The sequence below is a fragment of the Fusarium solani genome (genome assembly GCF_023522795.1).
Source record: "Fusarium solani strain SB1 chromosome Unknown bctg00000008, whole genome shotgun sequence".
NCBI lineage: Eukaryota > Fungi > Ascomycota > Sordariomycetes > Hypocreales > Nectriaceae > Fusarium > Fusarium solani.
Window position 1 is genome coordinate 314,393 of NW_027072148.1, and position 13,558 is coordinate 327,950.

The 13,558-nt window shown below is 52.8% G+C and overlaps 5 protein-coding genes across 5 annotated transcripts; 3 read left to right on the top strand and 2 right to left on the bottom strand.

Moving 5' to 3' along the window:
- Nucleotides 1-870: 870 nt before the first annotated feature.
- Nucleotides 871-2,620, top strand: MRS44_012124 (uncharacterized protein; the record flags this gene model as incomplete). The annotated part of the gene is made up of 5 exons (XM_046270931.1): nucleotides 871-909; nucleotides 964-1,106; nucleotides 1,167-1,978; nucleotides 2,050-2,405; nucleotides 2,480-2,620. The coding sequence occupies 5 exons, from the start codon at nucleotides 871-873 to the stop codon at nucleotides 2,618-2,620; spliced, it is 1,491 nt and encodes a 496-aa protein (XP_046133428.1).
- A 585-nt stretch (nucleotides 2,621-3,205) lies between these two features.
- On the bottom strand, nucleotides 3,206-4,020 carry MRS44_012125 (uncharacterized protein; the record flags this gene model as incomplete). Its single annotated transcript, XM_046283593.2, has 3 exons — nucleotides 3,206-3,353; nucleotides 3,411-3,892; nucleotides 3,961-4,020. 3 exons carry the CDS (start codon nucleotides 4,018-4,020, stop codon nucleotides 3,206-3,208), a joined length of 690 nt encoding a protein of 229 aa, XP_046133427.2.
- Nucleotides 4,021-4,525: 505 nt separating this feature from the next.
- On the top strand, nucleotides 4,526-7,148 carry MRS44_012126 (uncharacterized protein; the record flags this gene model as incomplete). The annotated part of the gene is made up of 3 exons (XM_065618692.1): nucleotides 4,526-6,244; nucleotides 6,316-6,591; nucleotides 7,092-7,148. 3 exons carry the CDS (start codon nucleotides 4,526-4,528, stop codon nucleotides 7,146-7,148), a joined length of 2,052 nt encoding a protein of 683 aa, XP_065474764.1.
- A 995-nt stretch (nucleotides 7,149-8,143) lies between these two features.
- On the top strand, nucleotides 8,144-10,015 carry MRS44_012127 (uncharacterized protein; the record flags this gene model as incomplete). Its single annotated transcript, XM_065618693.1, has 4 exons — nucleotides 8,144-8,210; nucleotides 8,271-8,416; nucleotides 8,477-9,090; nucleotides 9,148-10,015. 4 exons carry the CDS (start codon nucleotides 8,144-8,146, stop codon nucleotides 10,013-10,015), a joined length of 1,695 nt encoding a protein of 564 aa, XP_065474765.1.
- Nucleotides 10,016-10,366: 351 nt separating this feature from the next.
- MRS44_012128 (uncharacterized protein) lies at nucleotides 10,367-13,339 on the bottom strand (the record flags this gene model as incomplete). The annotated part of the gene is made up of 3 exons (XM_065618694.1): nucleotides 10,367-11,113; nucleotides 11,164-12,069; nucleotides 12,830-13,339. 3 exons carry the CDS (start codon nucleotides 13,337-13,339, stop codon nucleotides 10,367-10,369), a joined length of 2,163 nt encoding a protein of 720 aa, XP_065474766.1.
- Between the last annotated feature and the right edge of the window lie 219 nt (nucleotides 13,340-13,558).

A 13,558-nucleotide genomic window follows, 5' to 3' on the forward strand; every position in this document is an offset into this window, starting at 1 on the left:
GCCAATGGGATCGCAAGGAAAAGAAAGCGGACTCCCTGGCAAGCGAACTGTGGCTTAGGAAAAACGCACACTGATTGGTTGCCAAGGGCTTCCCCAGACTCCTGGGATCAACCATCGAGGCGGGGAACCCTCTCTAGACGCCAACTTGACCTTGGCGAAAGTTGGGGAAAAGAACAGGTGACGCCATTGGCTGCTCCTTGGCCTGGGAGGTGTGGTCCGTCTGTCTCTCCCCGCATCGGCCTAATTTCGACATCGGTCTAATTACAAAAGTGACCATGTCAATGGTCGAAGACGTGAGTGAACGGAGGGGATTTCCGTCCTTCTGGGAGCCCCTTGTACGAAAAGTGGAGGTCGAGGGAAACCTGACAGACAACCTGTGGTCTGTGCACGTGTGGATGCTACCCTAGAGAGTAGAATTTGAGAAATGGTGGTTTACCTGAGAGTAATGAGATGTAAGAAGACACGTCCCAATTGTGGAACAAAAGAGTCCACTTGTAGGGCAAAGAGAGCCTATGAGCTTGTTGGCTTTATCCCAGCAAGGGGTTTATGTAAAAGCAACTGCAATTTGCGACAGATTGGCCCGAGAATATCTGAAGTCAAGGAGGCTAAGCTAATTGTTCCCTGTTCAGCCTCACTCTCTTTGCCATTGGCAGAAGACTACCTAACTAACTAACGGCTTGATTTCGGGACATTGTAGCAACCTGCCTTCCCTCGACAGGCATTTTGAATCTATTGTTGATGTGAATAGCGTACATTGTATAAGACAGGGGCTGCTTCGTCGTGTCCATCTCTCTCTCGACACTCTCGACTCCTCCTTTACGCTATAGTGAACTGTGTAGAAAAAGACGCAGAGACGCCCAATCTTTCATCATGTCGGCCAACCCTAAAGTCACGGCTGGGAATATCTATGTTCGTCTCTCGTTTCCTGACAGGTAGTCAGGCGCCGGCTAACCTGAAAACCAGACCATCCTGGTGGCGGGCATGGGAAGTTTTGTGTTTGGATACGCCAACAATGCCATCGCCGGAAGCCTTGTCCAAGAATCTTTTGTCAAAAAGTTTCTCAGTGGCGGAAATGCCGATTCTGTCATAGGAGGCATTCTTGGAGTGTACGTTTGGGAAGAGCCTGGGTAGCAACTTGCATTGGCTAACAAACTGGTTTGAAACAGCTTCCTGGGCGGAGGACTCATAGGGTCCGTTATCCAAGCTCCTATCTCGAACCGATTCGGGCGGCGCATCGCCACTGGCTCCGCAGCTGTTCTCACCATCTTGGCCGGCGCATTGCAGGCTGGCAGCGCCCACATCGCCATGTTCATCGTGGGCCGGTTCATCTGTGGCATTGGAGCCGGGATCGTCATCACCAACTGTCCCGTCTACATGAGCGAGATCTCTCCTCCTCATGTTCGAGGGCTGCTGGTCGGCAACCACGCTATCTCGATTGTCTACGCCTACATTTTTTCATCCATCATGGCTTTGGCATTCAACTACGTGGATACACCGTACCAGTGGCGACTGCAGTTCATCCTTCTCACATTATTTGGTCTCCTACTCTTGGGCTCGTTAATGGTACTGCCAGAGTCTCCACGGTGGCTCTGTGAGGTGGGCCGGTACCCCGAGGCATGGGAGATTATCCAGAGTCTCCACAAGCACAAGGATGGTGTCGACAACGAGACAGCTGCCACCGAGATGGCTCAGATCAAAGCTGAGATTGAGGCTGAAAAGTCCCTGCCTGTGGGCTACGTGCACATCTTCCGAACCCCGGCACTACGCCATCGTGCCATCTGCTCCATACTGACTTGGGTCATGGGGCAGTCCACCGGCATTCTGGTAATCGCCAACCTGACTCCTGTTTTATTTGGAAAACTTGGCTACGGGCCTACCTTGCAGCTCGGACTGTCCATCGTCTGGACCGTTTGTGCCTTACTTGGATGCTATGTTAACGCGCTTCTTGTGGACCGGGTGGGGAGAGTCAAGCTTCTGGGTAAGTCGCACATGTCATCTCGGACGATGACCGCACGCCTAGGACCGTTCATGCTAACTCATCCGGCGTAGTTGGGGGCGGCTTTCTCTGTAGCGCCATGCTTGTGGTTGAGGCAGTACTGCAGAAGTACTACCTCGGCTCTGACAACACTGCTGGGACCAATGCAGCCGTTGCCTTTTACTTTTTCTTCATCTTTGTGTACGGATGCACCGTCGACTGCGCAGCCTACATCTACATCTCTGAAATCTGGCCCACCCACCTTCGAAGCTACGGCAACACCCTCGGGATTGTCACCTTCTTCGCCTGCGCTATTGCATACACCAGCCCGGCAACTTTAGCGATGGAGAAAATTGGTTGGAAGTACTACTTTGTCATGGTTTCTGTTTGCTGCGCTTCTTCCATCGTCATGATATTTGTATGCCCCGAGGTAAGTTTCACTCCACCAACACTTGGAGTTATCTCGTTCGAGAAAGACCAAGGCTGACAGATACGACGCTACAGACTGCAAAGCTCTCACTGGAAGAGATCAATGCCCAATTTGGTGAGCCAGTTGCGACTGTTGTCCCTGCAGTGGGCGTTGAGCATGAGAAGGACCTAAATGAGAGCGGCCATGAGCTGAGGATTGAGACTGTTAGCAAGTAGATGTAGGCTTGTTGCTGATAATCACTAATGGGACTCCTTTGGGATCCGCTGTTCCTCGGATCGGTAGGGAAGTTCATCACGCAACTGGCCCGCTGGTTATGAAGAACATCAAGGAGAAGCTATGGCGATGAGTAAGATTGTGAATCAAGATAGCTCAAGCAGTAGTTAAAGAGTGTCTGCTTTTTCTCTCATTAGATTTATGTATTAATTCTCATACCTACCTGTAAGAGGCTTTACAAATGCTTATAATGTTCTTTATAGCAGATATCTTTCATTTCGTTTCTTCTAGTAATAGAATCAAATCAACTTGATGACTTTTGGGATACCCTTCTAGATAGGTATCAACCCGACTTTCTTTTACGGCATTCATTCTTCTAAGTGAACTACCTCTTCAGGTTTTGTAGGTATCAAATGAAGTGAAGTTGCACTCCAAAGTCATTTTCTTCTTATGCATGAATCTCTTCAAACAAAATCTTTGATAGTTGTATTTTTCATCTCAATGCAGTGAAGAAGAGCGGTACAAGTGAGCAAGTAGTGTTATACTAGTAATGACTTGATTAAGGAAAGCTGTCTATACTTCAGTGCCTACACCTTGTCCTTTAACCCAATATGTCCATTAAATACCTGCGAACGGTGGACTTGGGTCGATCTCGTTAAGGGTTCAATGTCCGCAGTAAGTGACTTGTATTCGCCTGAATTTTGCAAGTCCTCCCAAGCTTGCAAGGAATCAAAGCTGCGTGGTGTCAGCGCTGGAACAACGTTTGATCAACGATATGCTTGGGCAACTCACCGCAACCACAGTGTGCTCAGAGTCGTGTCTCTGCATTCCTTCAAGACCAGCGCGCTTTGTAGGCCGATGGGGGCCTGGCGAGCTTTTGTTGAGAAACTGACCAGGCGGTCTAGAACCTCTACTCGCCGACTCTCTTCAACGGCCCAGTGGTGGATGGCTACCACGACGCTGGTCTTTGAGTCGGCGTCAGGGTCATCCTCCCGCTTCAAGTAACCTCCGTACTGGTCATAATGATGGAGGTCATAATCTGGGCTCCCGAGACCCTGCACAGTTCTGAGCAGTCTGTCCTTATCGACAAGTTCCATCTCGCGCTTGAATATATCGGATGACACATGGTCTATGAAGAAGCCGATGGGGTGAGTGTATCCTTCCAATCCCCAGAGCGTATCTTTGGCGCCGTCTAAATCGTAACCCCAGTAGTATGAATCGCCGTAAGGTTCTGTCTTGGAGACTTCGCAAAGGTGGACGAGCCTTTCCCTCCACTGTGGAATAGGGCTCAAGCTTAGCGGCGTGTCTTTCAACGAGAGGGATGACAAGAGGTCACACTCACAAATTCAAGAGCCCCATCTCTGCTGACAACGCGAGCAAGAACAAAGAACTTTGGAGCCATGGTAAAAGACGTGTGCGGGTAACGGTATCCTTGCGCTATTCTCGAGGGGTTCCTGGCTGTTATTAGTAGCGCGACTAGCCTGGGATGGGACAGGGCGGATCGAAAAGCGGCGCCATCGGCTATGTAGTCGGAACCATCTAAACAATCCGAACATTGCCCCGTGCCGAAGTTGCGCCTCCGGGATAACTTCCGGAGAGCCCCACACTGTGTATCACCTGGTCTCCATCGGCGAGGAACTAACTAGACAGTGGTCTTTGATGGCAACGCTGCTTGAATTGGTGTTCTGGCCATCGGACTGATGAACTGGTCTGTTGTTGTACATCCAAGATGATCAATAAGATCCGTTGTTGTCCGTCTCAATGTGTTGGACGGAAGAAGGCAAACGTCACGGAACCTGGGAGTGAGTACCTGGCGATTGACTTGATCTTAGAGGGTATAGTCTGATTCACGTGTACAGCAGTAACGAAAGAAGAAGGAAGAGATCAGACTGTCTAACCGACTGACCATGACCGCGACTATCGCATCCCTTTTGCTCCAGCTGTGGCAAGTCGTCCTGGCCCGTCTGTTGGCATGGATCTCGGCCGTACAAGGTCAGCCGACAACCCGGGGCGGCACCATCTCGACCAACGACCGTTGCATCGCTAGAAAGATTAAAGAGGACAGTGTCGAATGCGTTGTTCTTTTTGGCACACAGTCAGGGACTGCCCAGACCATCGCCGAAAGGCTGGCCCGAGAGGCGCACGCGAGGTTCGGTCTGGGATGTCTTACTGCTCCTTTCGACGACTATGACTTCAACAACATATCCAACATCTCAGAAAAAACGTTAGTCTTGCTGGTAATGGCTTCCTATGGCGACGGCGAGCCTACGGATGACGCATGCCAGTTCTACAGCCTCTTGACCGACGAGTCGTCGTGGCTCGATGAGCTTGGAGGCAACGGACTCGGAAACCTCAGATTTGGAGCATTTGGACTTGGGAACAGCACCTACACCCACTATAACAAGGTGATGCGGCAAATCAACGACCAGCTGCTTGCAAGCGGTGCCCAGAGGTTAGGCCCCCTGGGTGAAAGCGATGACAGCAAGGAAACGCCAGAGGAAATGTTTCTTCAGTGGAAAGAAGACATGTGGTCGCATGCCGTAAAGGCAATGGCGTTGGAGGAGCGCGTTGCCATCTTTGAGCCTTCGTACGAGGTCTTGGAGGTACAGGCTCAAGAAGACAAGACGGACAAGCCCTCTACCCTGCCCGAGCACCACGGCCAGAGCCCGATTCGAGCCACTCCTGTTCCCATTCGCACTTCGCGCAGTCTCGTATCTACCCATGAAAGAGATTGTGTCCACGTGGAATTGGACATTTCAGGCTCTGAACTCTGCTATGGGACGGGGGATCACCTTGGGGTCTGGCCTAAAAATCCGCAGGCCGAAGTCGAGCGCTTCTTGCAAAGGTTTGGACTGTGGGAGAAGCGCAGGACAACCATCTCGATCCGCAAAAGAGAGGGCGACTTCTCATCCCAAACGCTATTCCCATCTGCCGTTTCTGTGGAGGATCTTGCTCTTTATCATCTTGACATATGCGGGCCCGTCTCTCGCCAGTCGCTTTCTGTCATGGCCGACTTTGTGGCCGACGAGGTTCAACGCACCGCCCTCAAACAACTCGGGACAGACAAGAGCCAGTTCTTGAAGCTGACAGAAGGTCAGTACTTCAACACGGCTCTGCTCCTGGAGCATCTCTTCCCTGGAGGTGAAGCTGTGACGGTGCCGCTTGCAGTCCTGCTCGAGTGCGTGCCCAAGCTCCAACCTAGGTTCTACTCGATATCCTCTTCTGCCATCGCGGAGAGGCAAAGACCCACCATCACGGTCTCGGCGCAGTCAATTCCAGTGCCTGGAACATCGCGTCGTTTCCTCGGCGTGGCATCCAACTTTATCCTAGACTCTACCCGTGCCAGAGAGTCCCACACCGCTGGGGCCAACCTGTTGCCTCCCAAAGCCGAAGGCGATGGTCTCCCAAGTCTGCCGGTTTTCGTTCGAACCTCGAGCTTTAGGCTTCCAGAAGACCTGTCTGTTCCCGTGTTGATGATTGGCCCCGGCACAGGCGTCGCACCGTTCCGTGGATTCGTCAGAGAAAAGGTAGAGCAGAAACGGCAGGGCCAGGAAGTCGGGACCCTGACGCTGTTTTATGGCTGTCGCAGAGAAGACGAGGACTTTTTATACAAGGACGAGTGGAAGGTGAGTGCCAGGACAATGCTTAAAGACTTCGACGTGGTTTGATAGACCCAGCTGACAGGAGAACTACACAGGCATACCGGGATGAACTCGGCGACAAGTTTCAAATGCACGTAGCCTTTTCTCGACAGACGGAGAAAAAGGTCTATGTCCAGGACATCCTGATGAAAAAGTGGGAAGAGGTGATGTGCGTCATTCGCAACAACGGAGCCATATACGTCTGTGGCGATGTACGCATGGGAAAGGGCGTGTATTCCACCCTCCGCGACATACTGGTCAAGGGAGAGGGGATCTCGGAAGATGAAGCCGAAGACAGACTGCGGGACATGAAGCAGTCTCGTTTCTATCATGTAAGAAAACACTCCGTCCTTTTTCTGTTTGCATGTCTAAGAAGCGTCTAGGAGGATGTTTGGTGATGCGAGAGACAGGCCGCAAAGGACGCATAGTGCGAGTACATGCCTTATGTTTCAGTCGTCAGCATAGAGTCCAAAAATGTTTCCTTTGGTTCATGCTAGCTCCGACAAAGGGCATCCTCTCATATGGATCTATGCGGCATTGACAGTCAACGCCAGCTACGTAGCAATCAAGGCGCTATATTCTGCATGACCAGGGTATTGGAATATGAACGTCTAGCTACTTTAAAGTATTGTCGTCAGGCAGATTGGTATGAAGACGCTCCGTAATAGACAACCAAGCAAAACACAAGCAGCAGCGTGACGTTTCCCACAGTTCCGAGCCCAGCCACCCCGCTCTTGGTTACTTTTCCCCGAGACAGATGTTGATTCATTTCGTCGTTGGCCTGAGTCATGTTGTGTTGCCCTTGGTCAGAATACTCTCTCACTCTACGCAGCGGGAGAAAGGGCTGCCATACCTTTCCGAGGTCGCTTTCAAGCTCGCCCACACATAGCGTGTCGAGTATCTCGAGCGCGTCGCCGCTGTGTTGGATCTCGTCAAACGGCTGCGAGGCATCTGTGCCTGCAAATTCTAGTATGGCTTCTGCGCCGCCCCTGATGTGTTTGTCAGAACGGACTCTCTGCGACGGCCGGAGAAGAGAAGGAAGGAAGCCACAGACGGATGATTCTCGATGAACCGAGTGCAGTTATACACTTTGCCGTGAATTGCCACGTAGACCGTACCGTCTTTGTTTCGCTCGGCTACGTCCTGGAGCGTGTACTTGGTGGCTGTCATTGTTTGGAGGGTTGGCGCAAGAAGAGAGTGAGGGCTAGGTCAACGATTGAAGTTGACAGCAGAGAAAGCAAGATTGGTGAGGAATGGCCATCGTCCTTGACCTGCTTCGCCATCCGAATACTCGAGGCTCATTCTTGTGATTCAAGACAATTTTCGTCCGATGCCCAGGTAGTCGGCCTAGTCTACTCTCTTGTCCCCGGGCGATCCTCGGACGAAAGGTGAAGGCTACGGACCATCTTCGCTGTGTTGTGTTGACACAATCGAGTCCGTCCTCAGGCGTTGAAGAGTGCATTTACAGTTGTTACTTATTGATCTTTTCGTTCAAAACGGCGCAAACTTGTTCTGCAGTGACTTCTTTGTAAACCTCAGACAGGTACCTTTTGCACTTGATCAAGGATCGAGTGTTAGCCCACATACCTACGTTACTCGGTTGCACACCCACTCACTCACAGCTGATCGACACGGATTTCACGAATCCCCCAAATAATTTGCTTCAAGAGCCAAGAGAAAAAGGCGGGGACAAAATGCAGAACAATCCGGACACGGGCGATCAGGGAGGTGTAACCGATACTGAGTGCCTCATCGTCGGGTGTGGCCCTTCAGGGGCATCTCTGGCGTGCTTCCTAGCGTCCTATGGTTAGTGAAGGGCGAAACTCCTTCCGAAGAGACGTTCCGCTTGGCTGACATGGTGAGGCATAAGGCTTGGAAGGCATCATGATAGGAGCGGCGCCCGGCACAGCCAACACGCCCCGCGCACACATCACCAACATGGCGGCCTTGGGTAAGTCGACAGTTTGATAGCAAAGTGTGCCCTGAAACCTGGCTCACGGATGGGACGTAGAATGCTTGCGCGACATCGGACTTGACCGAGACATCCTGCAAGTCGCCTCCAAGGGCCATTGCATGATACACACCCGATGGTGCCACAGCATGGCAGGCGACGAGTTCGCAAGACTCTACTCCTGGGGCAACGACCCAGCGCGAAAGGTTATCTCATTCACCAGCCACCTCGGCGATTACCGAGCATCTCTAACGTCTTCTGTGTAGGGCGACTATGAGACGGCGAGCCCCTGTGATCCTGTCGATGTTCCTCAGACTCTCCTCGAGCCTGTTCTAATCCGACATGCCTCCCACAACGGCTTCCGAGTAACTTTCAACACAGTTCTCCTGTCCTTCAGCAAAGATACGGCGACTGGCCTGATCACTGCTGTAGTTCGTGACAAGATCTCCCAGTTGGTCTACCGGATTCGAACCCGCTACCTTTTCGGGGCAGACGGAGCTCAGAGCGAGGTTGTCAAGCAGCTTGAACTCCCTCTGTCCCGGAAGCCCAGTCAAGGCCTTGCCATCAACGTACTGGTCAAGGCGGACCTCTCCCACCTTGTTGACTCTCGCAGAGGTAACCTTCACTGGATCATGCAGCCGGATCTCGAGCATCCTGAGTTCGGCTGGCTGGGTATCGTGCGCATGGTGAAGCCGTGGGATGAGTGGATGTTTATCCTGTTCCCTAACCGTGACTGGGATACCAAGGGCCAGCCGACGAGCGAGCAATATCTCGAACGCATCCATCAGTTTATCGGAGATGACACACCCGCCGAGATCTTGAACACGTCTAAGTGGTTCATCAATGAGATTGTAGCCGAGGAATATTCACGCGGCAACATGTAAGCACCTTCGCGGGTCCATAAGATGCCGCAGCATACTGACTTGGCTCATGACAGATTCTGCTTGGGCGATGCTGTGCACCGTCACCCTCCGATGAACGGCCTGGGGTCCAACACATGCATCCAGGATGCCTTCAATCTGGCCTGGAAGATCGCCTACGTCCACAACGGCTGGGCTTCTCCCGCCCTCCTCCAGACATACAGCCAGGAGAGGCAGCCTGTCGGACAATCCATCATCGCGCGGGCAAACCAAGCTTTCCGTGATCACTCTGATATCTGGAATGCCATCGGTGCTCTGCCCTCTGACGATGTTAAAGTTCGGCGTCGCATCCTGGACGAGCTCAAGTCGGCTACTCCCGAAGGTGAGGCACGGCGCAAGCTTTTCCATGCAGCCATCAAGAATTCGTCTCACGAGTTCCACGGTCTGGGGATTGAGATGAACCAGCACTACTCGGGCGCTGGCATCTACGATGCTGATGAGTCCAAGCCCTACTCACCCACAGGTCGTGCCGCAGAGGATCCCGTGCTGTACCACGAGCCCAGTACGTATCCTGGCCGCCGACTGCCACACGTATGGCTCAACACGACGATCCCCTCAAACGCCGTCAGCACGATAGACCTAGCTGGGGGCGGCAGCTTTGTGCTATTCACCGGCATAGGCGGCGACGCTTGGAAGACGGCCGCCCAGCGCGTCGGCGACTACCTCGGAACCCCTCTCAAGGCCTACTCGATCGGCTTTCGCCAAGAGTGGGAGGACTTCTACTTCAGCTGGCAGGAGGTCAGGGGAGTTGAGGATTCAGGGGTCGTTCTGGTCCGTCCGGATCGAGTTGTCGCCTGGCGAGCTCAAAAGATGCTGTCCAACGAAGAGGAATGTGTAGAAAAGCTTTGCACCGTGATGCGGAGTATTTTGGGGTTTACTTCATGAAACTTCACTTCTATAACCTTTATTAAAGTTTTCCTTTTGACCTTTCTCTTCCCAAGCGTGAAGCGCCCTTTGCGCGACTCTGTGTCCGACTATACACAATGCCCTTGTCGATACTCACTCTGGCTTTGGCTACACGATTGAAGCTTATATCCAAGCAATTATAAATTAATCGCACATCAACAAGACTTGAGGCCTTGATAAATCACGCCCTGGTAGTCGGGTATGGGGTCGTGATAGCCTCAGTAAGGCTTCTTACATGTTGGCTGTCCCACAATGGGCGGAGCAGAGAATAGCGCGACGCAACAGCGATTTCAACAAGGGGGAGGGTTTTACTTTCTAAGTACTCCAAGATTATTTACCAGCCAAACTCATCCCCGCGAGATAACCAAACGTCATACCTGGACCAATACTCGATCCTCCTCCAGGGTACTCGCCACGCATGATGGAGTTGGCATCCAATCCCACAGCATACAACCCCGGAATAACCTTGTTGGATGTGTCAACAACTTGGGCTTGTGCATTGGTCTGCAGACCATAAGTGGAACAGACGTTTCCGGGGTACAGAGTTAGAGCATAGAAAGGTGGTCGGGTGCAGGTTCCAAGGCTAGGATTGGGGAAGCCTGCAGACGGATCGCCGTAGAAGAGATCATAGGAGGACTGACCCCTTCCGAACTCGGGGTCTAGACCCTTGGCCGCGTTTTCGTTACACGCTGCCACGGTGTCTCGAAGTGTCCCAGGCGGCACTTGAATCTTGTCTGCCAACTCGCGCAGCGTCCTAGCCTTGATGAGATAGCCTTGGGCAATCAAGGCGCGAGGAGACATGGGCCACGGGAGAGCCATGCCCATGCCGTAGCGTCTCAGAAATCGGCTGTCGGCGACAAGAAATGCCTTTTCTATTCCCTGCTCGTGCATTGTCTGGACAAACTCCTGGTACGGCTCGGCCTCGTTGGCGAAGCGTCTCCCGGCTGTGTTGATGATGATGGAGCCTGGCTTGGTCCGGTCGACGGAGAAGTGCGGATACCGTCGAACTTGGCCGCTTCTTGTCCGCAGCAGTGATACTGGAGCAAACACGCCGTTCTTGGGATTGGGAGGTGGCATCTGATCTCTGCGTTAGTGGCCAAGTTGCTGTAATCCTCGTTGTGGCTTACCGCAGCCCCAACCTCTCTGCCCATCCGCTGCCCATCACCAACGTTACCTTTTGGCTGCACACTCCAGTCATGGGGAAGATACGCCCGCGCATCCTGGGATCTTCCAAATCCACCGCTGGCCAGAATCACTCCCTTTGTCGCCACGAACTCCTTGGTATGGCCCTGCGAGTCTTGGGCCACGACACTGAAGGCGCCCGTGCCGTCTATTCGCTTCAACCGCGTCACCGGAGAACTTGCCTGTAGCTCAACTCCTGCATCGTCGCAGCTCTTTACCAAGCGACCGACGAGAGCATTGCCGTTTGCCATCTCGGACCCTTTCCCGTACAGCAACACATCAAGACCAAATCGAGTGATCTTGCGGATGCATGTAGACAGATTAGACATGCTTTGGAACGGGCTCGACAGCACTGGCAGCTCGGCGGGGTCGGCCTGCATAGATCCAAAGGCATGATAGCCTTGCAGAGTGTATCTGATACTCTGCAATCTTTGTCTCCCAAGCTGTCGTCCATCGTACTCTTGCGTGAGGATGGTCCGGCCAACGCTAGCGCCCTCCTTCCCCACATGGTAGTCCGGCAGCGCCACAGGCTTGAACTGGACGGATGTATTGGCCTGCATCCATTGTAGCATGATGGGAGCGTTCTGGAGGAAAGATGAGATCATGCCGCGGTCGTACAGGTCCCCAAGGACGTTGCGAAGATACTTCTCAGCAGATTCTTGACTGTCCACCACGTTGATTGTCTTCTGATGCGCATTATTGGGGATCCAGGCTCCTCCGCCCGAGAATGCTGTAGTTCCCCCGAAAAAGTCGCTCTTCTCAAGCACGAGGGTGCGAAGACCGTGTTTAGCAGCAACCACGGCAGAAGTGAGACCGGCGCAGCCCGATCCTATCACCACCACATCGAAGTGCTGTATATCGTGTGTACCGGACGCAGGATGGCTTCTGCTTGCTGTGGTGTTGAGCGCTGCTTTGCAAGGTGCAGTGGGAGTCCCAAGTTGGGGATGACAACGTCGGGGCCAAATGCCACGGGCCGATCTCTGAGCTTGGCGAATTACGGCAGACATGACTCACGGGCGATATTGGGAATTAGACGAGGTAGATAGGCCCATATGTTTAGGCGCCTTTTGATGCAGTATTTAAACCGACAGAAATGGCGGATCAACTAACCGACTTGGACGAAATCAGTGGCACAGCTTGGGGCTTGAATTACACCGAAAGACGCTTTGAGAGACAGTGTCAGATTAAGCCGATCCCTCGACACCCTTATTAGCTAACCTCATTCAGAGAGAACCGGCCTATCTTTCTAGGGCCTGGTGATATTATCGGGTTGATTTCGTGTAGAAATTGAGATCCTTACTGGTTTATTATCGAGTATTGGCTCGATGTAGCACGATATTGGCTCTGGCCTTTCAGGGCCTAACGAGGCGTAATGACACCATGGGATTCATCGGTTCGTTCATCCAGGCATGGAGACAGCACGTCATCAATTCTCATAGAACAATAACAAGCTGCCTACTTGGCGGTTGTTGACGTGCCCCCAAGATCCAGCCCTTGCAAACCGAAAACCCCAGGCCTCCTTCCTCCTAGCCCACGCAGAATCTACCATCCATCCATTTCGTGATCTATCACCCTAGCCGCTCCAAATCTGCCGATAAACCTATTATGGACCCTCTCAATGGCGTCGATGGGTTGCCCGTCCACGATAGCGAACGAAACCGATCGGGTCATGGAGTCCCAAATAAGAGAGTCTTCCGACTGACTATCCAAAAGTCGGCGTGCCGAAGCCTCCACGCTCGCCCATTCGATCTGACAGTCGCAATATCCCGTCTGTCCAATCTGCTGCATGGTGATGAACCAAGCCCGAGCTCGCCTGGGCTCGTTGTTTGCGGCGGCAGCAGTTTCTTCCTCGCTGGGGATGACGATGGGGCTCTCTATAACCCCAGGTTCTTGCTCGTCGAGCCCATTCCCCGATGGGGAAGCATCGGCGACTAGTCGAGGAGTGGGTTGATGGTGGGGGAATCGACCCCGACGGGCTTGAGAAAGGCGCCGAGAAGATCGGGAATGGCGTCGGAGAACCAAGACGTAAGCTCTCCGAAGGAGCCAGCGGTGTCTTGGGGGCTGGAATTGAGGTCGTGGGTGACGACGGCGATTGCTGCGAGAAGATGGGAGACGGGTCATGGTGTTGTCGATGATTGGAGAAGAAGAGGAAGGCGAAACAGGCGACAAAGAAAGGCAGGCCGCGGCGAGAGCGAAGAAACGGTGGCGAAAATGAAGAATCGAGATGTGAGAAGGGAGATGTTTACGATGGTTAGTCTCAACTCCTGAGGCGCGTCTTCACATTTGTGTTGTTTTTGCCGCCAGCTGTTGACAGCTGCCAAGCAGCCCATCACGCCAACA